Here is a 27494-nt window from a genome sequence, read left to right on the forward strand (position 1 = left end):
AGGGGCTGCATCTCTAATCTAGCACTACAGCCCCTTCATTCTCAGGATCGGTGGGAGTACCAGTAGTCGTACAACAACCACCGATCAGAAACAGATGGCATATCCTAGCGATATGCCATCACTTTCTGTATTGAGAATAACCCTTTAATAACCAAACAGCACTAAACTATGAGAGAATACAGAGAATAGGTGCCAATACGCAGTTAGGATATTAACAGACTGACACAATAGGTGGAACAATATAGTGAATTTATTAATGCAGATCTGTTGATCAGAGCCAAAATAGAGATATTTCAGGAGTAAAGTGGGACAGACTCAAGGAACTATTTCTCCAAGAGAGTAAGAGCTCGTCCACACAGCGGAATTGCTGCGTATTTTCCCTCCGGAAATGCAGACAGAAAATACACAGTAGAATACAGTAGCAGCAAAGTGGTGAGATTTACCAAATCTCAACCCACACTCTGCCTAAAATTTCCAAACAGAAATTGACTTGCAGTTCATATTTCTCGTACCGCAGCATTTCAATTTCTGCTGCGGAAATTGGACTGAATTGCTGCGGTTTTCAGAGGAGATATCACCATCTCCCAGCATTGAGAAAAACGCAGCAAAATACGCATAATTTTCTGCAGTAGAAAACGCAGGAAATGGTGTGATTTTCCACAGCGGAAAGTCTGCTACTTTCTGCAGAATTGCTGCTTAAATTTTCTGCAGTAATTCCGCTACGTGTGGACAAGCCCTTAAACTAAAATCCTTAGCTCCGAAGTTTATTATACCCCTCGAATAACTAAATATTTATACTTTTCATATTTTTACTAGTAATATATTAGAATGATGTATGCATCTTAATAGTATCGGTTTTACAGACAACTTTGTACCCAATTATTTTTGCGATCCTTCATTCTTAATGGTTTATCATCTACTTCTGTGATATTGGATATGAATATAATTTATTATTGCATAGCTGTGTTTTGGAGATCTCCAATAGTTTGTTTTTGTGGGTTTTCCTGTCTGATTTAGGTCATATTTATTGGGACAGATTCTGGTGTAATTTACAAGTAAGGAATCTAATACAGCAAATGGACATATCAAAATAAATATTTATCATCATAGTTGCCAAAATTTCAAAACGTTTTTGGGAGACAATCTCATGAACCGGACCACATATGGGGTGGGTTATATGCCATTTTGCTGCAGAAGGGGCGTTTGTCAGTTTTTCGGGTGTTCCTGGGTGGAACAGGGCGGCGCTTACATTTTCCACAATTTGCTTTTCAATTGTAGGTAAGTTTGCCTCCTGTGTGAGTCTTCTTGATAATACAAGATTTTTACACTAATTATATATAGGAGTGTTTTTAGAATTTCTACAAATTTACTTGAACAAGACATAACCATCTTATGTAGAATAGAGCTTGAAGACCGAATACATAAAAAGCCCACACACTACGGAGTTTGACCAGAACAGTTGGGGGTCAGTTAAACCATGATGTGCTATCCAAAAGTTGTAGAGGAAAGAAATATAGTAAGAGTCGTTTAATGTGAAACCGGATAGTCCAGAATTATTTTTTTTAGAAAAACGTACACAAATCCTCATGTTACTTCATCTACTAAAGCTTTTCGTGGATATTTACAACCTAGTATTACATGATCACCCATTGGTTTTTTAAGCCACTCGCGATTTTCGCTGCGTTTTCTAGTCAATGAAAAACTGCTCCAAAAACATCCCAAGAAGTGACCTGCACTTGTTTCGCGGCCATTTTTTTTTTACGCGGCCGTTTTTCAAAACAGTCGCATAAAAAAACGGCCCGTCGGAACGGAACTCCGTTTTTCCCTATGAAATCAATGGGCAGATGTTTGGAGGTGTTGTGCCCCTGATTTTTCGGCCGTTTACGGCCCAAAAAACGGCCATGTGAACATACCCTTATACCACATTGTGCAGGTGTCGTCTGTTTCCTCTAAAATAACAGGTAATTACTGGGGGAGGGTTCAGTAGTCAGACCCTTCCAAGATCACATGATCACCAAGCGGGCTGCATTTCCCGTCATGAGCTTGGGATCCAATACTCCCCACTACAATACAGACGCACCAGGCAACTTTCACTAGTCCAGCATTTTTTTGCTAATCTGGCTCCTTAAAGGATTATGTTCTGGAATATTGGATTGTCGCTGTATTTACTAAAGGGGGTTAGGAATAGGAAAAGCTGAGTAAGACGAGTAGAGTGGCAGCAGAGATATATTTGTACAAATACTCACATGTCCAGATCACGATAGAAGCTGGGGTCGCTTGGTATTAGGGGTAACTGCAGGTAACCTGCTTGTATTACAGGGGCCATTTTTACAGGAAAGCACAGTGCCTTACTGCTACATTATTGTGTTTTCTCCTGTGCTACAAAACATCTAGAACATATCAGTGACACAATGTGTTATATTCAACTCTATACATTCCAAAATTAAAGGCCAGTTTTAATAAATTGTGAGAATAAAATAGTAAAATTCCTTTAGTACGACACCTGATATTCAGATTCAAATGTGTGAATAAAGCCTTAAAGTCTAAAGCAAGAAGCTTTAGTGTACCTCCAGAAATAGATCATTTAATTGCATATATAGCAATTCTCCAACACAATGTCAGTATGAGAGTGACTGCCTTTAGTCGTGTTACTTGTGGATAATATGAACTCAATCAGCAGATTCGGGCTGTGAATGTGATACAGACTACATACTATTGTAGAACAGCCTGTACTCTGCTGATGGGCTTACAGGGAAGATTTAGGAAACTTGCCCCCATGTCTATATAGTGGTCAATATATGGGTTCTATACGTGTGTATATATATGAAATATGCTTTTGTAGACCTGTAAACCATAATGGTAAATTCTTGGAATGTAAACAGTTTTAAAACCATCAGAATTTGTCCTCCCATTTCTTTTAGACATCAATGTGTATTCCGTGCTTCTTGGTCATCATTTCTCTCGTTCCAGTTAGGTACATGACAAGTGAGCATAGATTGGGCAACGAGGCAGTTATTGCCACATAAAGCCAATATGGAAGTGGACCAGTCTTTCCAAATGGGCACAGCCAGAGCCCATGGCGAATTCCATCGCGGACGTGATGGGAAGTCCAAGATATAAATAACATCCAAGGCAAGAAACACCAGGAGTCCTTCAACCTCAGGAGCTGCATAAGGAACTTTAGGGCAAGAGCCAGAATAGGAATCAATGTTGAACAGTGGAGAGGAGGGCGGTGGGGGAGGTGTAGAGCAGCCTATGGACAGGAAACAAACAAAAAAGTAACATTAGTAACTACAATTTAAATACAGGATATGAAATAAAAGGTATCATTGTAACTACCATGTTGTTATCTTACCACATGTTGTAAGGTAAAGCCTAACTCTAGGAACTGACTGCACTTGTCACCCTCTTCCCCATTTCCTACACACAAGGGTACAGGAAGCTGCGATATAGGGAGTAGTCTGACATTGTCCTCATAATGAAATGCTTGCGGTATTGGCTCTGGAAGGTAAAAAGAGCACAGCTCCAGGGGGTGAAACCCAGCTGCTATGATCATAGCTCCCAACCGTCCTGAATCCAGCGGGACAGTCCCAGTTTTTCACCGCTGTCCCGGGCGGTCTGAGCAATGTCCCGCCCTGCCCCGGACCCTCCCTGGTGCCAGCCACGCCCCCCCCTGCAACGACGCTGCCTGCGCAGCAGTCTGCCTGGAGCGAGGGAGCAGAGTGTAGCAGACACACCGGAGCGGAGCACTGCAGAGGAGAAGAAGCCACAGGACAGTGGGGAGTACAAGGTCTAAACAATCCAGTGCCTGGGAACACTAGCGTTTCGAAAATCATCAAATAAATGACATTATTTTATGATTTTAGAAACTCGTGTCTCCAGGCACATTTTTTTGCGGCTCCCACGAGGGACTACAGTAACTTCACTGGCAGGAGAAGGAGAAAAGTAATAATAATGGTAATTTAAAAAAAAACACATTTCTCCATTAAACATCTATCTATCTCATACCTCCCAACCGTCCCGGATTCAGAGGGATAGTCCCGGATACTGCGCGGTGTCCCGCTGTCCCGTCCCACTGTCAAACGAATTCTGAAGCAGGGAACCATCAGCTCCATGCTTCAGAATTAGTTCATAGCGGAGGAGCAGAGGGAGCTCCTCTGCTCGCCGAAGACTCCCCGGACACAGCGCTACTTTAAGCGCTGTGCTCAGAGGAAGCCCTTGACGGTACGGCCCATTTATGAGAGGAATCACCACCCAGAGTCGGCAACAGGGATTCCGCTCAAGTATTAGCCACTAACGTCACTGTCCATATATGGACAGTACCGTCCAGGGCTTCCCCGAGCACAGCGCTTAAAGTAGCGCTGTGTCCGGGGAGTCTTCAGCGAGCGGAGGAGCTCCCTCTGCTCCTCCGCTATGAACTAATTCTGAAGCAGGGAGCTGAAAATTAGCGGCTACTCCTTGAGCGGAATCCCCATTGCAGATGAGCTGGCCGAGGATTCAGCTCCAAGAGGAAATCCCTGAGGTCACTGTCCATATATGGACATTGACGTCAGTGGCTCCTCCTGGAGCGGAATCCCCTGCCAGAGTCGGCAATGGTGATTCGCTCAAGGGAGTAGCCACTGACGTCACTACACATATATGGACAGTGACATCAGGGTTTCCCTCTAAGAGCGGAATCCCCGGCCTATGCCTAGAGGGAGTCCGAATGGCGCCATCTACAGGGTGGGGGTAGCGCTATCTACAGGGGGTGGCACTATCAACATGGAAGCCGTGGCACTATCTACATGGGCACTGTGGCACTATCGAAGGGCATTGGCACTTTATATATGGGCACTGGCACTACGGGCAGCTTTGGGGGTATTATACTGTATAAGGGCAGCTATGGGAGCATTTTACTGTATGGGGCATCTGTATGGGCATTTTACTGTACGGGGCAGCTATGGAGCATTATGCTGCATAGGGCATTATGCTGTATGGGGGCATCTGTGTGGGCATTATACAGAATGGGAGAATCTATGTTGGCATTATACTGTATGAGGGCATTTGTGTTGGCCTTATACTGTATGGTGGCAGCAAGAGGGCAATATACTGTGGCACTACCTACATGGGCACTGTGTCACTATCTGCAAGGGCACTGGCACAAGGGGCAGCTTTGGGGGGTATTATACTGTATAAGGGCAGCTATGGGGGCATTATGCTGTATGGGGAATTTCGGCAAATTACATCTGAAACCACTGCGTGTGAACATACCCTAATACCAGACACTATCAGGGTGGCGCTGTTTCTGGGAAAATAAGCACGGTTTTTCAAAATCTTTTTTTTCCTTTTTGTTTGCCGCACTTTTTGTGCTCTCCTCCAGCTGTGACGTCTCCAATACATGTTTGGACATTAGAGCCAACGCCTTATGGTCTTCTAGATGCAGGTTCACTGTCTTATGTGGGACTTTCAGAAATTTCGGAATATACTTCACGTCATAGAAAACTTTAAAGACAATATTGGCCTTCCGCATAACCTGCTGGTTTACAGCTATAATATTTATCTCTACATAACAAAAAAACAAAAAGCCCACTTTTCCCCTGATGCAGTTACTGTACCGAAATTAATTCGATATCCGTTCTGGCAAGATACACATACAATTTTCTTCTTTGAACCGGTCCTCTGTTTCTATGGAAACCACCCACACGGCGCATCAATAGGCTGCTGCTTTCCTTTTGCTACAAACGCTTAATTAACATTTAACCTCTTCTCTGCCTGACCCCGGTAAAAAGCAGGTTGAGATCTTTTATTCGCAGTACGTGGCCAATCTACCATCATTACATCTTTTATAGGAGCAGAAAGCGGAGATATATGGTAAATATATTGTTTTCTCATCCGCTTGCTCTGGCGCCTGGTATATATTTTACCAAGTACAATCTTATAAGCAGCAAGAAACACGCTTTAAAACGAAGAAGCCAGCACAGGGAGCATGCAAAACTTGGGGTATCACCATTTCAGGCTTGGGGTTTTTCAAGACTTAAGTGACCTGGAATGAAAAGGCCTTAATGACCAGCAACATTTTTCTGGTTTTGCCTCAGCAGCCATAACTTTTTAATTTTTCAGCGACGTGGCTGTAGGGGGGAGTAGAAAAAAACAATTCACTGTCGAAGTTATACAATTTATTTTTACGGCGTGAATATAGGAAAAAGCTATTTTTGGTATGTTTATTTTATTTTTATCCCATTCACTTTTCACACTGAATAACCTGTTAAATGAATTCTTCCGGTTATTACGGTCGTGCAGGTTTTTTGTTTTTTTGTAATGTATGGCAATAAAATATATATTTTATGCAAAATAATGACTTTTGGGGACTTTAATTTATTTATGGTTAAATTTTTTTTCACCATTATGGGGTAACTTTATTTACAAATTTTATACTTATAATGGATTAGCATACTACTGTATGCTAATACATTACACTGTGTCACGATGACAGAGTGCGCCCAAACAGCAGGCAAACTGAACAGACAGCCCTGGGGTCCTTTCTAGGTCCCCAGGGCTGACTGCAGAGGGATTCCCCGATCTTCGATCACTTCACCGACTTCCAGTGATGCGGTCAAACAAAGGTGATCCCTTTGATCTTGCCGCAGTCACGGACTGCAGCGATCAGAGATAAACAGCTGGGGTCCGAATGTTTTCTGATCCCAGCTGTATTTAGCAGGCTGCTCTAAGATTAGAAGCTGTAAATTACAGCTCCTGCTTAGAGGATGAGCGCTCATCAGACTCATCTATAGCAACGCCAAAAGACGTCACTGTAGACGAAGTACCTGCACCACCTGCCGTCAAAAGATGTGGGCATTCGTTAAGGGCTTAAAGGCTACGTACACCTTTATAGGCATTTATAAAGAAAATGTAAATCAATGTTTTATTTCACTTCAATGTGGTCAAAAATAGCTGGATCCTGCGTGTCAGAGACAAGCAGGACCAGCGCCCACCAATGCCGTCAGTCCCGCTGACCTGAGGGATTTGCCTGTGACCACAAGATACAGCTTCTATGTATAAAAGATGAATAAAGGCTGTATTTCAGAAAAACGAAAAACTTTTTTTTGTTTAAATAAAACCCAATGCAAACTTGTTTCAAATAAAAACACACACAGACAGAAACAAAAAAAAACAAAAACGTTTTAACGTGTACCTAAATTTTCAGTTGACTTTTTAGGATAAACGGTCATATGTGTGTACATGAGGAACAACACTGTTTCTGGTCATTATATGACTTGTATTCTGCATTATTTTGCAATTGTCCCCTCTGCAGGCGCTCTCTCTAATTCTCGGTTGTTTGTGAGCTAGCGGGCGGAGCCTAACTGCTATTATGTCTTTCATACACAGCACACAGAAAAGGAGAGCAGGATTCTCCCCTTCGATCACACACACATGCATTATATATATATATATATATATATATATATAGAGATAGATAGATACGGGGTATATTATAAAGCTGCAGAAGAATGAAGATTATAAAGCAGTAATAAGTGTAGCTGAGAATCCAACACTAGGGTGAAAAATAACACCTATCAGAAGCTGCAGCACGTTGTGTCTGTCTCTCTCATTCTGCTCCTGCTCCCCTCCCCATAAACTTCTATGGGCAGGTAGTGAAGAGACACACCCCCACCTTCTGTAGTCTGCCTCCTCTGCTCTGTAACTAGGGACAGACTTTGCTTGACAACAGGGGGGCGGAGAGCAGATTACAGGAAAGGAGACACCTAGTGGCAGTAACTTTCCACAGAATTTGCAAGGATAAAACAACTAAATTTTAGCAGTAAGTAAATTACAAAGTTGATCTATATCAAGCATACTATTAGATTGCCATAAGAGGTTTGAAAAGTTAGTGTCCATTTAAGGAATTAATCTGGCTGCAGAAGGTTATAAAATAAAAATAAAAAGAAACTATTCAGCTGCTAAATCACAGCTTCTTATATGGCTTATGACTGGCTGCAGCAGTCACAAAAGATGTAAAAAGACTTAAAAAAACAAAGACCGATGGGGACCACCTGAGCATTGGCACTGGAGAGGTGGGAGATAACAGGTGAGTAGAGTTTATTTATTTTTTTTATAACATATCCTGCAGCCAAATTAATTTTGTACAAGTCTCAGACAATTTCCTCATTGAAATCCACACGTAGCGAAAGAAAACCGCCAACGATTTTGCCAGACGTTTGTGACTTTATCTACTACATGCGCATGGGGTTTTAAAAACTTCACTCACATGTATTGTACTGTTCTTTTTCTGTGGATTTGTGGTGCAGAATCCGCACTGAAAATCCACCAAGTTTGTGCTTGGCTTAAGGGTATACCAATCTTCAGCCCCTCTCTAGCTATTGTCTAATTCCCTGTTTGGTCAAACCACAGCTAGACGACAATCGCGTGTCTATTGGAGCAGACGGATAGTCCCCCCTGATGTCCGCCATCAAGTGAAACCGGGCTCCTATGGATGGATTTCAACAAGTCCAATCCTAATGGTTTCCATACAATAAGCAACAGTAGAGGTGTCTGGCAGCCATTTATCCATCTCTCTCCCTAGTATATGCTTTAAAATCAATCAGGCATGTTTATAAGGAGTGGGGGATGCATTGTTCAACTGACAGCTATCTTATGTCTATGGCTAGTTTGCCAGTGTGCAGATTAGGGAATGCCTTGGCACAGCTGGCTGCTCATGGGAATATATTTAGGGGTAAATTCTAATTTAGCTTCTGAGGGTTAATTATCAGTGGCATTGCTAGCACAGGGCCTCCGGGGCGGAAGCCACAGACTTTTGGTCCTGTCCCCCAAATCCCCAGGTGACCGCCACATTCAATTGTATCTGCGTCAAAAATGGAGTACTATGGCTTCACCATTCACTAGGCCACATTAGGCCTGCAGTCTATAAGATGCTGGGACTCAATTCCTGCGCAATCCTGCTTGATGATGGAACTGCATCGCGCCGGTCTACGCGAGGGACCCGTCTCTGTGTCTCATAGGCTGAAAGGGTAACGTGGTTGAGGAGGCCTGTTTGCTTTGGGAACGGGTCTAGGTGAGCACAAGTTTTTTTTATTTGTTTGGGGGGTCACCATCTACAGGGGGCACTGTGTGGCACTATTGACAAGGTGGGGGTTTGGCACCATATACAGGAAGGCACTATGTGCGGCACTATCTATAGGGGGACGGTGACACTATTTACAGGGTGCACTGTGCGAGACAATATCTTTGCTTGGGGCCCGAGACATATCTTTGCTTGGGTGTAAGTACAAGGAGTACTGGCCTATCATGTGTAATACTGTCTGTTGAGCTGATGTATCTAAGCCTATCATGTGTGATATTGTCTGCTGAGGCACTGTATCTAATCTTATATGTGATACTGTTTGCAGAGCTGCTGTAGCTAATCCGATCATGTCTGATACGATCTGCAGAGATGATGTATCTAATTCTATCTAGTGGTGTAGCTACGGGGGTCGTAGCCTTAGGCTGGATTCACACGAGCATGTTCGGTCCGTGAAGGACGGAACGTATTTCGGCCGCAAGTCCCGGACGGAACACACTGCAGGGAGCCGGGCTCCTAGCATCATAGTTATGTATGACGCTAGGAGTCCCTGCCTCTCCGTGGAACTACTGTCCTGTACTGAAAACATGATTACTGTACGGGACAGTTGTCCCGCAGCGAGGCAGGGACTCCTAGCGTCGTACATAACTATCATGCTAGGAGCCCAGCTCCCTGCAGTGTGTTCAGTCCGGGACGTCGGTCCGTAAAGGACGGAACGTATTTCGGCCGGATCATACTCGTGTGAATCCAGCCTTATAAATATGCTGTCTCCGAGAGATGATGATGATGATAGATAGAAAATTTTTTGGTGGGGGGCAAAAATGTGTATTGGGGCAACGCCACTGGTTATGATATAAAGCTACATGTAATGTATACATGCTACATAAATAAAATATTAAAATTTGTCTGGGGTGATTACATTATGTAAATAATACAAGATGTCAATGCGCTCCCGGTCTGCCCACTTAGGAGGCAAAAAAGCTTCATGAATTATTTTCACAGAGACTTGGGATTCAGCGTGCTTTCTATGTGGTGAATTATTTTATTTCTTTGTTACAAGTACAGACAACTTTAACAAGGTCAAACAAACGCTCAAAGCTCAACGGTTGTTCAGTGGCAACCAAATATGTATCATAGCTCCGGTGCCGAGACTATGCCAGCGGCACTTTTATTATGGCCTCCCCACGGAGGTAAACAACCTCTATTACTACATTATAGGCTTGTTATGTGTACTGGTGAGAAATAAAAGCACAAACAACATCATTCACACAATGATGGGACAGAGATGAAGCAGTAACAGCGGGTCCCTATACGGCACTGTCAAAATCATGACTGAGCCAATAAAGAGAACCTTACAGCAAACAAGCCATTATACTGTAGATATTGTAAGCCCGCAACAGGAAAATAACTGGAGGGGGTATATATATTTCACTCAGTTTATTAAGATGGGTGAGATAAAAGGAATCTAGGAAACCTGATCTTTGCTGAGTTTTGTCAAAGAGACCCTTTCACCTGTGCAGATTGTAATAGCCGGGCTTCACAAACACTGTCTCACTTTACATTTTTTTCCTATCTTCCTCCATTATTTACATATCGGTGCCGTTATATTTGGCGCCCGATATGTAAATAAGCGCCTGAACTGTCAATGGGGCGTTTCTATCTAAATGGTAAGGGGGCGTGAGGTCTTCTCTCGGACACTGTCCAATCAGCTACGGACAGTGTCAGGGCGGCTTGTGCCGTGTTCCCTCCCGCGAGAACACACACAGACTGGTGGTTCTGCAGAGAGCGCTCTCTCTGCGTGTGTCCTCGCGGGAGGGAACGCAGCGCAAGCCGCCCTGACACTGTCTGTAACGGATTGGACAGTGTCCGAGAGAAGAGCTCACGCCCCATTGACAGTTCAGGGGCTTATTTACATATCGGGCGCCAAATATAACAGCACCAATATGAAAATAACAGAGGAAGATAGGAAAAAACGTAAAGTGAGACAGTGTTTGTGAAGCCCGGCTATTACATGCTGCACTCAGCTGCACATGTATGGGCAGGTGAAAGGTTCTCTTTAAATGTATGTTCTGGGACTGGATTTCTATGGAATCGCAGAGGGACCTGTCACTCCTTCCCCACTCCAGTACAGGCGTTACCCCTAGCCCAGTTACTTCACGTGAAGCTACTGGGATTGTTACTGGTCCATAAATGCTCTGCAGTTAGTGCAGAGAGGGTCAGAGCCTGGGAATCCACACAAGGATAGTGTGGAAAGCCTGATCCAAGGAACACTGAACTCATGGTTTATAATAGGTGGGGAAAGCTGCTGTTTAGTAAGTGCCCAGACTAGGAAGGTATTAGTTTTGTTTATATGCTGCACGTCTTGTATGCTGGATAAGCACCGGTTTATTTTTTAACTACAATTAACCAAGTTAGAACTTTAAACCTGAACAGTTTCTACATTTTTATTGCAAACCGCAACCCTCCATGTGCACGGATCCTGACAATATATATTCTAGATTGCCATAGTAATGGACTTACATAACCTACATACAATACATAATAGGCTGTGGCTGTTATGGCAGCTCGGCAATTTACGTCAGTGCCATAGACTTTGAATAGAGCTGCATGTCCGACCTGCACTCCATTTATTGTCACCTGGCAGCGGACTTGCGGCTGGGGGGAGGAAGGGGGACACAGGAACCCTATTCTGGCAATTGGTGGGGGTCCCAGTGGCCAGACGACCAACGGTCTAACAGTTTTTAAATAATTTGTTATGACCCTAATACCCCTTTAACCCTAACTAGGCTATTCATTTACATGAAGCGGGGGCAGGAAAAGGTTAATTTTACTGTAAAGGCCATAGTATCATTTATTCTGTACTTAAACATAACGTGACACGTAAAATATATTACCTTTCCCTAGTGACACCAGGATAACGCTGTGGTACGAGATGCAAACTAAATACTCAGCGATCAATCAGAACAGTAATTTGCAGATTAGTAATTAAGAATAGCGTGCCCTTGTGTAAACGAGCGTTCTTTACCAGCGCAGAATTCTGGCACATCCGTCTGTATGATAGTGTTCCCCATTTATCGGATGACTGAAACGTTACTCTCTATAGCGCTGAACCACATAATATTAATGACAACCTTATGTGGTGCCAGTGAGAACACTGCTTGGAAACCGGTAAAAAAAAAAAATCAATGAATACAAATACTTGTATATCAGGTCATTTAAACTCACAAGTGTCAAATTTCTATGGGCATCATAAAGAAAATTCAGGCAGGGAAACACAAGGTCTCCCCTTTTGTCCCTCTTTCCAAACTGCAGCAATACTAAAACACTGCTCTACTGCGGAAACCACTTCCCACTGCGTATTCATATGTACTACTGATTCATAAATTTTTTTATTCTACTGATAGTGACACTTATTTTTTTTTACATTTTGTGCATTTTACTATTGACACTAGGGGAGTTAGAGATAGATGTAGAGAAGTATCGAGAAATGGCAGCGTATTATGCCTATGTATAACAATATGCAAAAGGCATCCAGCAGTATTCCCTAACCGGCGTTTCTAATACACAACCCTGAAGTCTATACTAAAAATCTGGGCTGCCTGTGTAAAAGGCCCGACAGCGAATGTTCTCCCACAAGTGCATATGAGGTATATCAGGAGGAAAATAATGTTGAGTCGAAGACTACGTTCACATGGAACCATTTATTTTGTGGTTGTGGCCTCTGCAGTAATCTACAGCAGCAGCCGCACAATGTTACATTATTCAGAAAAATCTGTTTTTGCCCAGGTTGTGAGGTTGTGGCATACCTCACAACTTTTGAATTCGGAAAAGAGGGACATTTTTAAGCCACGCCCCCTAACCACGACCAATATCCCGCATCAGCACATCAAATCACGGCCAGATCCTTCTTCAAATAACAAGATCATATTCTCACTGCGGATCTCTAGACTTACAAAAAAAAACTATGGATATCAGCAATATTATGGGTCAGGTTATATCATCTATATGTTACTTTTCCTAACTTGGGTATAATATTTGCTCATCATGGCAGCAGCAGCGGCAGGACAAACCAAAAGGCTGAGAACAATGAAAGTCAAGAGGGAGACCCTGTGGTGGATGACTTTTCAATTGACAGGTAGCAGAGTTACATGATGGGGATTTTTTTTTTTTTCAGTTTTGTAACTGTGCTACAGGTCAATGGAAAAATCATCCACCAGCCCCCCTGTACATAGCTCCACACACAGCCCCCCTGTACATAGCGCCTCGCACAGCCCCCATGTGGATTGCTCCACACACAGCTCCCCCTGTAGATAGCGCCACACACATCTCCCCCTGTACACAGCGCCACACACAGCTTCCTCTGTACATAGCGCCACACACAGCTCCCTCTGTACAGCTCCCTCTGTACATAGCGCCACACACGGCTCCCTCTGTAGAAAGCGCCACACACAGTCCCTCTGTAGAAAGTGCCACACACAGCCCCCTCTTTTTTTCAGTTGTGTAACTGTGCTACAGGTCAATGGAAAAATCATCCACCAGCACCCCTGTACATAGCTCCACACACAGACCCCCTGTACATAGCGCCACACACAGCCCCCATGTAGATTGCTCCACACACAGCCCCCGTTGTACATAGCGCCACACACAGCCCCCTCTTGTACATAGCGCCACACACAGCCCCTCCCTCCTTGTACATAGTGGCACACAACCAACCTCCCCCTTTGTACATAGTGCCACACAACCCCCTTATACTTTGTGCCACAATGCCGCCAGAGCGGAGAGCGGTAGAGGTAGCCTACTGCTGCCACTCTCCGCTCTGCTTTGCTTTGACGTCACTCACCGTCAGAAGAAGGCAGGCGGTCTTGCAGCGGCGTTCTCACTGGTGTTGATGCCGGCCCGGGAGTGGACCAGTCCAGTCACCTGACCGGTCATCTGACCGGTGAGGTCAGATGACAGGTCAGGTGACTGGACTGGTCCACTCCCGGGCTGGCATCGATCCCAGTTAGAAAACCACCGCAAGACTCCTGCCTTCTTCTGATGCTGATCGCTGCTGCAGTCTTCTGGCATGCAGGGCGCCTGTCAGCAGCGATCAGCTATTTTGATACAGCTGCAGCGCGCAGCGGGACATTTTGCAGACCGCCTCGGACGGCGGGACATCGGTGAGAAACCGGGACTGTCCCGTCGGATCCGGGACGGTTTGGAGCTATGGTTGTGGTGAGATTTTGAATGCAATATGTCAATGAGTGTTTGAAGTATCTAATTTCCTTGTGTGTCACTTTGGGCACAGCACAGTGGAGAAACTGCAGCAAAGTGTGGACACGGCCTATGTGAGAATCCCCCCCAATTACCACTACGTGATGATAGAATGGGGCAGCATATTTTGGATTACACAATACCTTTCACATCATTGAGTTCTCAGTGCAGAGTCAGTATTTCGCTTTTTCTGTGATGCTTTACATAATTCAGAACATTGGAATCTCAAGGACAACTGGAAGTCACACTCGCAAGTTACTTTCCGCAAGGCTTCTCTATTAAATATTCAGCAGCTATGAGGAAGGATGACCTATTTTTGGCGACTGAACATTCAGTGTTTCCATTGCTGCAAACACGCTAAAACTATGACACTCATTCTATAAGAATGGATAACCCCCACCCTGGAGAATAGTAAAGCGCATCTGTCACGGAACCGACTTCATTGTTTTAGGGAATTCATAAGCCGTCTTGCTATCCACCCCTGATGTTATTGGGGGAAACAGAAAGGTTATTAGTTTGGTATGTGAAAGGTGGCCAAGTAGTTTTCCGGACTTCTTACTGGCTAAGTGGGCCCATGTGAGGGTTTCTTTTGTCTGTTCAGATTCATTCAGTCTTGTAGATACCTTATCTGGTGAAAGATGCTCTTAAATAGAAATCTAACATAGAATCATCTTCAGACGCGGAACAGTGACATTTCAGAAGATGTTAACAATGAGAGTCAATTGAAAACACTGCAGTTTTCTAGATATCTGTGACTGGAAATCCCAGCTAGTGTACAATTGATGCCGATTGCATGGGAGAGTTCAAGTTACGTAAATCTTTGACCAGTTTGGACGTTCTTCTGAGCCCCGCAGCATCTTCAACCTCTCACTATGTCCAAAGGGGTTTGGGTGGTCTTTCAAAGGAGGGGGGAGGCGTTGTTTTAAACTCATAGGATCTACTAACTTATGACATGTCACCTTCTGACTGCGTGCTCAGTTAGCTAAGGCCCCAGTCACATCATGTTAAGGCACCACGTTTATCTCGTACGTCGGGAAAGCTCCCGACATACAAGATAAAGGTATCCATAGGGCTCCATTATCCCCACGGAGACCAAAAGATTGTCCTTTTGGCCTCCGTCGGGATGGTATACGTCGGTATACCTTTTTTTTGAAGGATGGAGTAGCGTAGTAGACTACACTATTCCATCCTGAAGGATCCCGCAGAAAAGACGTATACCACACAGTGCACGTTTTCTTTTAATGGGAGCCTATAGGTGACAGATGCCACTGTATGGCATCCGCCAGAGGTATACGTTAAATGTATACCTCGGGGAGCTCCCGACATCACTGTCCATATAGGGATAGTGAAGTCAGGAGCTTCCACAGTGTTGGAGTCCCCAGGCAGAGCTCTATTAAATGGCTCCGTCTGGGGCTCCGGTCCCCTGAAAACTCCTGAAGTCTGTATGGACAGTGATGTCAGGTGGAATGCTGGAGTACCCGAGCAGAGCATCAGCCGACACCCTGAACCCAGCGATAGGGAAGTCCTGAAGTCACTGACCATATATAGACAGTGTAAGTCAGGAGGAGTGCTGGACTCCTAGAGCAGAGCATCATCCGACACCCTGAACAACGAATCCAGCAATAGGGAAGTCCTGAAGTCACTGTCAATAAATGCACAATGACTTCAGTTGTTTTGCCAGTGCCGGTCCCCGGGCAATGTATCCCAATATATGCCATACAGTTGGATACGTTTGGGCCTTTTGTCTGAGGTATACGTCGGGGGTCTTTCCGACGAATACCTCCGACGGAATGCCCTAATGTGATGTGAATAGGGCTTAATATTGCTAATTTAACCCCTTATTGTGGCCTATTTTGGGCCTTCAGGATGCAGTGATTTGGTTTCTTTTTGTAACTTTTGCAGAATAGCAATCGGGGAGCCATAACGTTATTATTTTTCTACTGTATCGACAGTTTTTTTACGAGACATCTATAATTTTTCAACAGCACCATTTTGGGAGACATATAATTTGATTAATTTTTATAGATTTGTTTGGGAGGGGGAATGGAAAAACAGCAATAACGCCACGGTTATATTGGGGATTTTTTTTTATGCTCTCCAACGCGTTAACTTTATTTTTTGGGTGGTTACGGGGATACCAAATGTGTATAGTTCTTTAACATGTTTTAATACTTTTGCACAGCAAATGGATTTTTGAGACAAGAAAAATGGGTATTTGTGGTTTGTTTTTTATAAACTAACAGTTTTTTTATTTTTAGTCCAGCTAGGGGATTTAAACATGTGAACCTGCAATACTGTATGGCAATGTATTACACCAACAGACAACCTATTAGGCTCAACCTTAGACAAGGCCTAATAGGAATATGGCATGACAGCTTCTACAGAAACCCATTGTAACGTTGCTGCGGCACCAAAGGAATGAGAGAGAGAGAGCCCCCTCCCTCAGTCAAACGACTTTGGTGCTGCGGTTGCTATTGACTGCAGAATCTAAGAGGTTAAAGGGGTTATTTGGGGACGAAAAAGTATTAGCAGTATAATCACTTCAGTATGTGAGTACACATGCTAATATACATTCTGTTCCCCTGTCGCGCGGATTATGAGATTTTAATCATTTTTATAGCGCTGGCGGGGGGGCGGAAGTCTAGTGGCACAATCTTCCTTCATAACGACACGACTCTTGGTCATGTGACCAGTCCTGCTGTACTCTATGTAATCGCCGTAGTAGTACAGCCAGTACAACGGGGTTGGTTCACGTGGCGAAGAGTCGTATCGTCATCAAGGATGCAACTAGACTTCCGGTCCCCTGGCTATAAAAATATATTTAAATCTCATAATCAGCGTGACGGGGAACCGGAATGTATACTAGCAGTGTACTCACATACCGCAGTGAGTACACCACGAATACTTTGCGGTTCCCACATAACCACTTTAAACGGCTAGGATTAGAGTCATATCTCATCTTGGCCATTGTAGCAGGAGGTCGGCGTTGACCGCTCCATCCCCGCGTTGTACATGTACGGCTCTGTGTGGGAACTACCACTGCAACAGTACCTCACAGCATCTCTCCACAAAATAACAGGAACACTTTAGTAACAATGTAAAATGAATACCGAGGTGACACACCGTGTAATTGTATTGATAAATCTCCCATATGCATGCCAGTATATCTATTTTTAGGGACTTAATTATTTTCCAACACTATGCAGAGCCATACAGTTTGAACAGTGTTCTATTCCGGCTCAATGGAAATCACTGACCTGTAATGAGAAGGTACCGGCAAGGAAGAAGTGATCCAAGTCTATGACGCAGGCAAAGAATCCAGCAAGAATAACTTCACAGAAGTCACTTCTCTTCCGGAGGCCGATGACGATGGCCCACGACCACATGCCAATCACACCGTGGGTTGCATTGTCGGACAGAGCTCGAAGCCAATCATTTTGCTGGATGAATAGCGCTTGCTGTACTTTGTCTGCCAAAAAGCAGAAGATGCCCAATCCTAGACTGGAGGCCACGGACGCAGTGCTGAATGTCTGGAGGAGCGCATCAGCCTTCTGCAACTCTGAAGCCATTGCAACTTACAAGGCACGAAAAACCCGGGATGCAACCAGCCCATGTCAACGCTGATTCATTCTGAAAAACATGGGACACGGGATAAGTAAAGCAATTAAAGTACAGATGTTTCTATGCAGTAAAGATAGCTTTTTAAATATACATGGAACTGAACAGGTCTGCCATATTTCTAAAGCACATATGGCCAATAGTTTTCATTTTAGGAGTGTGCAAAATGTCAACCGGCCTACGTCATGTCATAGCAGTCACATATTTTAGAGGGGTTTTCTACTTGTGCCAAATTCACATAAGTCTGTGTGACAATGGTGAGAATAGAGCAACTGCCCCATTTTTGTCTATGAAAAACTGTTGGCAAAACTAAAATTTGTTATAAATATATGCAATGTCTGTCTTCTGTATACGAGGCCTGCAGCCGGCAATATTGTTACTAAGCAAATTACGGTGATATAATACTACCGCAGATTATTACACTAGTGTGAAAGAAATTAACTAACGCCACCGTTTTGTCTGATTGTTCTATACTCGATTTTAGCTTTAATATTAAATTGATGTTTAGAGAAATATGTTCCTTCTGTGTGTAAGAGAAAACTCTGCTGGATAACCCAAAAATGTCTCGACAAAAATAAGAGACGACGACTAAGGCCAAATTCAGACGAACGTGGGCAAACTTCGGTGTGAAAAACAGCCGTTTTTCACATCAGAGTTGTCCCTGTGCGGGTCCCGTTTTCACGGATCCCCATAAAGGTAACAAAATAGGACATAGTCTATCTTTAAAAGGACCCTTCACACGGTCCGTTGAAACAGCCGTGTGAACGGCCCCGTTGAAATACATGCATCCATGTGACGGCCGTTATTTTAACAGCCGTCACAAGGACGTATACTGCGGTCGTCTGAATTCGACCTTAGGGAAAACAGAGGACTTAAGACCACAGCCTCCTGTTACAGAAGACAACATGATAAGAAGAGATGGCTACATAAAATTAATATCATCCTAGATAATGAATTGCTAGAAAATATTGCAACGCTATGAAAATACTGTCAATGTAATGTCATTTTGGTTTTGCAGACGAAAGAGAAAATATTGTAACGGATATGTAAACGTCCAGTTTAAAAGTACTATATGTAACGTCTATGGCCACGGCCCGTCATTTTGACTTTAACCTCGACGGCCGTGGCCATTGACATCCTACTTGTGTGCAGTGTCGTCCTTCTGTGAGGCGCCGGCACTCACTTCCGGACGGTCTCTGGAGGGTGCGCACGGCCTTAAAGGGCCAGTGCGCGCATATTGCAGGAAGTCTGCAATCTAGCCTAGGATGCCCTGTGCTATAAAATCGGCTCTGCCCTCTTGCTCTTTGCCAGAGCGTTGTTTGTTACCCGTAGTTTGTCGTGCTAATGGTTTACCAGTGTTTTCCAGTTTCCCAGTGTACCTTGTTCCTGTTTCCGTGTTACCAAGTTCTAGTGCCGTGATGTTGCCGTGTCGTTGCTGCGGTCTATGCCTGTTTGCTACGCCTCACCTGACGTCTTCCCGCCGCCTGGTCCCAGACGTGCCTGCCTTGCTGCTGTCTACGTTGCCTCAGGTATCCTCACTGAACTATTGAACTCTGTACTTTACCTGTTTGGCCAGCTGCCATCCCGCTACGCGGTACGGCCCAGTGGGTCCACACCCCGCATAGTGACACGATATAAGCTTCCTTCTATTGTATGGAGAGGAGCATTGGCCATTTCCTTCCATGCAAAATGACACGTATGTCATTTCTCCGTAAAGCCTCTTGATTAAGCAAATAAATATACATGAATCTGGAGCAACTGTAGTGATACAATACTATTTCTCCTAAGGCTGGATTCACACAGCGCAGCGTGCCGCGACTTTGAAAATCGAGGCAAAAAAAAACCTCATTTTGACCGTGACGTGAATACCCAGTCTAATCCAGAGAGGATATACATCGCAGATGCAGCATTGAAGAGTGGATTAACAGCCTCACAATTAACCACAATCTATAATGAATGAGTAATAAACCAAAACAGTAATGTGAACGATAGGAAAAAAACACAAGACAAAAGGAAATGTTCCTTCTGAAGATCGAAAATAGGAGAAAGAACTCAACACATCCCTGAGTCATTGTGCTGCTAATGGAAGTGGAAGCCGGAATGACTCCCTCACCTGTAAGTAATAAGTACTATTGTATAGAGCCATTTCTATAGGTCAGCCATACATGTGATGGGCTCATCATTCTCTAAGACTATACCACAAGATCTAGTAAATGATCAAGAGTGGAATGTCTATCAAAACATTTTAGCATTTGAAACATATAAGTTTGATTCCTGAGCACTTAAATCTTGCACATACGATACATCTGGATAAATTTTTTTTAGTTATTCCATTAAAACATTACATATCTTGTAGTGAACCTGGATTACAGTCCAGAGCTGCATTCATAATTCTGCAGGCCTCGGAACTCAAATCACTCTTTTAGACCAGACTCATACTGTATGAGAGAAATTTATCAAAACTTGCACAAGGGAATGCCCACAAGCATTAATCAGATTCCCCCTTTCATTTTTTTTTAAATGCCCTTTGTAAAATGAAAGCGGCATCCTGATTGCCACCTATGGGCAACTGTTTCAGTTTTTTCTTGCACCAGTTCGGATAGTTCCCCCTCATTGTCGATGCAGAACTTGTTCTGATGATTTGGCTTCTGGGAAGTGAATTTATAAAAGGAACTGTAAATCTAAAGCATGAAGTACTTCTGGTCTCACAGCTGAGCTGTTAGGGGTGTGTCTGACAACAAGCTTGTTGACTGTTTCCAATGACAAACAGCAGAATTGTGAATGGAGCTCTGGACAGTAATGCAGGCTATAATTCAGCATAAGTTAAGGAATGTATTTCCAAAGTTAGGCCCTCTGCACACGACCATGCCCATAATCACGGTCTGTGATTACAGGCACGGCCGGCCGCGGACAGCCATCCGAATTTGCGGACTGTGCTCTCATATAAAAAGTATAGGAGCACGGTCCGTAAAAAGCAAAAAAAAACACGACATGTCCTATATTTTGCAGAGCCTTTCTACGGCACAGACACCTTCTCATAAATATACGGGAAGGTGTGCATGGGCAAAAGAAATTAATGGGTCCGTAATTACGGATTAATTCTACGGTCGTGTGCATGGGGCCAACTTATTATATAGATTATGTGTGAATATACACTGTAAATTGGTGTTATAATGTTTTACTGAAGTGGGCACGGGTAGGATCTGAAGTATTACAGCGATGAGGTAGAGGTAAGAAGCCAAGATGGAAGTGAATACATAGCAGATTATTATTATTGGTAGCTAGTGGCTTATATAGACATAAAATCAAGACAAAGAGATTTTTTTTACTTCTAGGACACTCATTCAGATCTATTGTGGGGCCCTGAGCAATGATGACATCAGCACATGACATCACATCCTGCATTGCCTTACATTGGTTTGCAAACAGGGAAAACAGCCTGACACTACAACAGAACAGGACCTTAGTCCTACCGAATGCCCCATGGTTGTGGCATCGCTGAAAGAGTTGTAGACCACACAAGTGACCATGCAGCCCAAATACTACCGGAGCTACTATATCAAGCCACTGCCTCTCTGCTGGGTCCTCACCGAACATTAATGGAGGAGATTTGTGTATTGTGACTGTCCTCACTACGGAATGGCGCAGGTTATGTCTGGTCTGCACCAACTCGCTCTATTTTCCATGCATGAATAAAAAGTATTATTAGCCAGCCTGACACTGACCAGTTTATTGGATATTATAGGTTTCTGTATTACACAGCCTCATGCCGGATATTGTATGGATCCGTAACGGAGCACAGCGTACTCCCGCATGCATCATTTTCTGTGCTTATAGGGGAACATACGGTGCCTGACAGGGTTACCATACGTGGGCACACACAGTACCTACAGGTCAGTAAAACCACTTTGCCTGTGCATGATGTCAATCAATTCAAACTATTCACTGCACTTGTGGCTGTCGCAATTCCGGTCAGCACTACTCTATACAGAGAATACAGGCTGCCATAAACAGCATCTATTTCTGACAGCAGGGATTGCTGGGCAGTTACAGGGAAAATGAGAGAGAACACCCACAATGACATTTTAAGACCTGAATGTCAATGTCACCCATCCCCCTCATAGGCAACTAACTATCTGGGAGGCAGGGAAGTAATTTTGCCCTGCCATGCCAACTGCACAGATGTCTTCATTGAACGGGGTCTGTAAGGTGGAGGTATATAAGGATCACATCTACATAACTTCATACAATGCAAATCGCACGCAATCACATGACTTCTATGGGGAGGATTTAAAAGTTGCACGACCAAAAATCGTGATCGTGAGTCATAAATGTGATCGCGCATCTCAAGCTGCTCAGCACTGCGGATAGCTCAGCTCAGCATTATTATTTTCTATTTTTTCTTGCATTGATATTGAAGACATCTCTTGGCACTTGAAATTAAATTAGCGACCTTGGGGACCGTGATCATTATAAAGATAACAAGCAACCTGTGGATCCTCAGACCAATACAAGTCCCCGGATAAGATTCTGAACATGGCATGCTGGGATCTGTAGCTCTACACCAGACAGGTTGTATTTTCCTGACTAAAAGCTACAATGGCGAAATTGCTTCTTACCTCCACCCCTCCATAGGACAGCGCCCCCCGCAGTCTGGATGCAGAGGTCGCTTTGACACCAGACAACAAGCGGCTCCGGTGACTGTGCTCAAACCACTGCAGGGAACGTCAGTACACTTTGCACCTGCCCGGCTCTTCCGGGACTCGCAGCTGTAAACGCTGAGGGGGCTGGTCTAAAAAACAGACAGTCATTGGCTGCAGTTGCTTTACTCTACCGTGTGATTGGCTAAGACGCACCAGTTCCCATCTCCACGCCCATGCCCGGAACGTCACTGCAGAACGCAGCTGTCAATCATAGTGATTCACAGAGTATAGATAGCAGTGGTATAGGCTGGTACCGGAGTATACCATCAAAATGTCATAAATCATCTCATATTCTGACGAGTTATTCTGCACCTGCCGAGCAAATGTCAAACTTTTCCATAATATGTATGAACCCAGTTTCTAAAATCTTCAGTTTATAGAAGGACATGATATTAAAGGGGTTGTCCCGTCTAATATAAATAAACCTTGGCATAGTATAATAAGGTAATGCCAGATAAAAAGGCTTGTGTTTATATTTCTCACAATTTTCAAGACATCTGCTTGCTGTCAGGGACTACAAAAATCTTGTTGGCCAGAACCTGTTTCAGCCTTTTAATGTAAACAATAATACTAACCTTTATTTGTATAGTTGCAACATAATTTGTGTGTAATACAGTCCCAGGGGTGGGGTTCAACCGACTCTCCCCAACCAATTGTTAAAATAATGACCTGTTTGAAGAATCGGAGAGAAGTAGGATGCAGACCCAGTTCCCCCCTAATTTTAATTGTATCCACATCCTTAAGACACAAATTCAAAAAGTCAGGCAATAGGTACAAGGGTGACCTGCTATACTCCCTGATTCCTATTCGGTGCCTTTCTGCCATTTTTGGGGCATGTGTGGCACTATTATTTTCAGGGTGCACAGTGTAAGACACTTATAATCAGAGGGCAGTGTGCAACACTTATAATCAGGGGACACTGTGCAACATTGTTATATTCAGGGGCACAGTGTGTGACATTGTTATATTCAGGGGGCACAGTGTGTGACACTATGAGGAATTAGTAATTTCAGAAACAAAGAAAAACTCCACTCAGCGAAGACATCACCTGTGAGTCACTGGATGGAATTGTTTATTCTGCCTCTAACTGTATCTCATCAGTGCTGTAGTTGCTTATAAGGTCTGCAGAATGATGACTGGTGCTGCCATTCTTGATGTGAAACAACAACTTCCATTATTTGCTTACCATTGCTCTTTAGATTATTCTGGGAGCTGTAATTTCACATGGTACAAAATGTAAATAGCATTAAGCTTGAATTTTATACTCTATCTGTACCCTAAACTTATATAATAAGGAGGGGTGCCAAAAAGCTGTGCGATTTGCCGTGGCACACTTCATGCTTTCTCCTTCTCACAGTGCACACATGACCTTTGTCTGCTGCCTGAGATCTCGGAGTTTCAAAGCTTTCGTGTTGACACCCACACAGTATGAGAGGGGAGCATCGATAGATAGATAGATAGATATATGTAACCATGAGTCAACCGCATAATCCTTCACATGTTATTGCTCTTTAAATGGCCTTGAAATAATAAAAGGAGTGTATGAGAAAACCAGGGCCTGCACCCCCTCCTGTCCATGGGCTGTGTCTGCATATAAGTGAATAGTGCGGAGCTGCAATACCATTCACAACACATGCACAGGACTGGCGCTGTGCTCATACTCCCTTTAACCCCTTAGGGTATGTGCACACGATAAGTGGCTTTTACGTTTAAAAAGACAGACTATTTTCAGCAGAAAACAGCTGCGTCGTTTCAGACGTAAAAGCTCCTCCTCGCATTTTGCAAGGCGTCTTTGACGCCTGTAATCTTGAGCTGCTCTTCATTGACTTCAATGAAGAACGGCTCAAATTACGTTGCAAAGAAGTGTCCTGCACTTCTTTGCCGAGGCAGTCAATTTACGCGTCGTCGTTTGACAGCTGTCAAACGACGACGCGTAAATCAAATGTATGGGCAGATGTTTGCCGACGTATTGTAGCCCTATTTTCGGACGTAAAACGAGGCATAATACGCCTCGTTTACGTCTGAAAATAGGTCGTGTGAACCCAGCCTAGAGGACACACCATGTTTTGCCCTTCAGGACATAGCCAAGTTTTTCAAATCTGACATGTATCACTTTATGTGGCAATAACCTTGGAATGTTTTTATGTATCCAAATGATTCTGAGATGGTTTTCTCGTGACACAATGCACCTTCTGTTAGTGGTAAAATTTGGTCGATATATTCAGTGTTTATTTGTGAAAAACACCAAAATTCAGAGAAAATTTGCAAAAATTTGCATTTTTCTAAATTTAAATGTATCTGCTTGTAAGACAGATCGTAATACCACACAAAATAGTTACTAGTTAACATTTAGCATATGTCTACTTTAGATTGTCATCATTTTTTTTTTAACGTACTTTTATGTTTCTAGGACGTTACAAGGCTTAGAACTTTAGCAGCGATTTCTCACATTTTCAAGAGCCTACTTTTTCATGGACCAGTTCAGTTCTGAAGTGGCTTTGACGGCCTTATATATTATTAGAAAGTCCCCATAAATCGCTCCTTTATAAAAACTAGACCCCTCAAAACATTTAAAACAGCATTCAGAAAGTTTATTAACCCTTTAGGCATTTCACAGATATAAAAGCAAAGTGGAGGTGAAATTTCCAATTTTCTTTTTTTTTGCCAAAATTCATTGCTCATACATTGTTTTTATTTAACACAGAAAGTTTTACCAGTTAAACGCAACTTAATACTTATTGCCCAGATTCTGCAGTTTTTAGAAATATCCCATATGTGGCCCTAGTGTGCTAATGGACTGAAACACAGAACTCAGAAGCAAAGGCGCGCCTAGTGGATTTTGGGGCCTACTTTTTTTTTAGAATACATTTTAGGCACCACATCAGGTTTGAAGAGGTCTTATGGTGCCAAAAAAGTGACCCCATTTTGTAAACTACACCCCTCAATAAATGTATCTAGTGGTATAGTTAGCATTTTGACCCCACAGCATTTTGACCCCACAGTTTTGTTTTTTTTGGTAAACTTATTGCAATTAGTCCGTAAAAATGAAATATCTTTTTTCTGAAAAAAAAAAACATAGACATTTTTAATTTTTACAAGGAATAAATGAGGAAAAAGCACCCCAAGATTTGTAAAACATCTTCTCCCGCTTACGGCAATGCTCCACATGTGGTAATAAACTGCTGTTTGGACCCATGGCAGGGCACACAATGGAAGGAGCACCATTTGGATTTTGGGGAGCAGATTTTGCTGGAATAGTTTCAAGTGCCATGTCGTGTTTGCAACACCCTGGAGGGAGCAAAAGAGTGGAAACGTCCCACAAGTGACCCCATTTTAGAAACTACACCCCTCAAGGAATATATCTAGGGTTATAGTTTCCAGTTTGACCCCACACGGTTTTTGCAGAATTTATTGGAATTATGCCGTGAAATTGAAAATTTACATTTTTTTCTAATAAAATGTAGTTTTAGCTCAGATGTTTTCATTTTTACACTAGATAAAGGAGAAAAAGCACCCAAACATTTGTAAAGAAAACTCTTCTAAGCACAGCAATATCCCATATGTGGTAATAAACTGCTGTTTGGAACCACGGCCGGGCTTGGAAATGACGAAACGCCGTTTGACTTTTGGAGCTCAAGTTTTGCTGGAATGGTTTGCGGCACCATGTCTCATTTGCAAAGCCCCTGAGAAGCCAAAACAGTACAAACCCCGCAAAAGTGACCCCATTTGGGAAAGTACACCCCTCACGGAATTTATCTAGTGGTATAGTGAGCATTTTGACTCCGCTGTTTGTTTGCTTAAATTATTGTAATTAGGCAGTGAAAATTTAATTCTACATTCTTTCCACAAAAAGGATGATTTTTTTTTTCATTTTCACAAGGAATAGGAGGAGAAAGAGCACCCCAACAATATTGTAAAGCAATTTCTCCTGAGTACGACAATACCCCATATGTGGTAGTAAACTGCTGTTTGGACACACTGCAGGGCTCAGAGTGGCAGGAGTGCTACTTGGAATGCAGATTTTGGTTGATTGGTTTTTGGGCGCCATATCGCATTTGCAGAGCCCCTGAGGTACCAGTACAGTAGAAAACCCTGACAAGTGACTCCAATTGGAAATTACACCTCTCGGGGCATTCATCTAGGGGTGTAGTGAGCGTTTTGATCCCACAGGTGTTTCATAGATTATATTAGAATTAGGCAGTGATAACGAAAAATTATTTTTTTTCCATAAAAAAAAATGTAGTTTTGCTCCCAATGTTTTATTTTCACAAGGGGTAATAGGAGAAAAAAACAACACCACAAAATGTGTTAGCCAATTTCTTCAGAGTACGGCAATACCCCATGTGTGGCCCTAAACTGCTGTTTGGGCACATAGCAGAGCTCAAAATGGAAGGCGCGCCATTTGGCTTTTAGAGCGCAGATTTTGATGGACAGGTGTACGGATGCCATGTCACATTTGCAGAGTTCCCTTAGGTACCAGAGTAGAGTGGAATACTCTGAGAAGTGACCCCATTTTGTAAACTACACCCCTCAAGGCATTTATCATTTGCCTGGACATATGACAAGGGTTAGGGTATGTTCACACGGGCAATTTTCTGACGTTTTTCGGGCCGTAAATGCCCGAAAAATCGGACGCAGAACGTATCCAAACATCTGCCCATTTATTTCAATGGGAAAAACGTCATTCTGTTCCGACAGGCCGTTTTTTACGCAATTGAAAACAGCTCCAAAAACGGCCACGAAAATCGCGAGTGGCTTAAAAAACGTCTGAAAGTCAGGAGCTGTTTTCCCTTGAACAGCTCCCTATTTAAAGACATTTGAGTTTGCACATGAACATATCCTTAGGAGTAAAAGAGCACAATGCG

The 27494-nt window shown here is 43.3% G+C and overlaps 1 protein-coding gene and 1 long non-coding RNA gene across 2 annotated transcripts; one reads left to right on the forward strand and one right to left on the reverse strand.

Annotated features, from left to right (window-relative positions):
- Window positions 1–232: 232 nt before the first annotated feature.
- On the reverse strand, window positions 233–22707 carry TMEM267 (transmembrane protein 267). Its single transcript, XM_075839639.1, has 3 exons — window positions 22546–22707; window positions 17566–17938; window positions 233–3253 (listed from the first exon to the last, which is right to left on the reverse strand). Exons 2-3 carry the CDS (start codon window positions 17875–17877, stop codon window positions 2918–2920), a joined length of 648 nt encoding a protein of 215 aa, XP_075695754.1. The 5' UTR covers window positions 17878–17938; window positions 22546–22707; the 3' UTR covers window positions 233–2917.
- Window positions 18628–21635, forward strand: LOC142746268 (uncharacterized). The gene is made up of 3 exons (XR_012881702.1): window positions 18628–19455; window positions 19715–20041; window positions 21262–21635. It is a non-coding gene; the product is annotated as an uncharacterized LOC142746268 (long non-coding RNA).
- Window positions 22708–27494: the final 4787 nt, after the last annotated feature.

This window comes from Rhinoderma darwinii, chromosome 1 (genome assembly GCF_050947455.1).
Source record: "Rhinoderma darwinii isolate aRhiDar2 chromosome 1, aRhiDar2.hap1, whole genome shotgun sequence".
Lineage (NCBI taxonomy): Eukaryota > Metazoa > Chordata > Amphibia > Anura > Rhinodermatidae > Rhinoderma > Rhinoderma darwinii.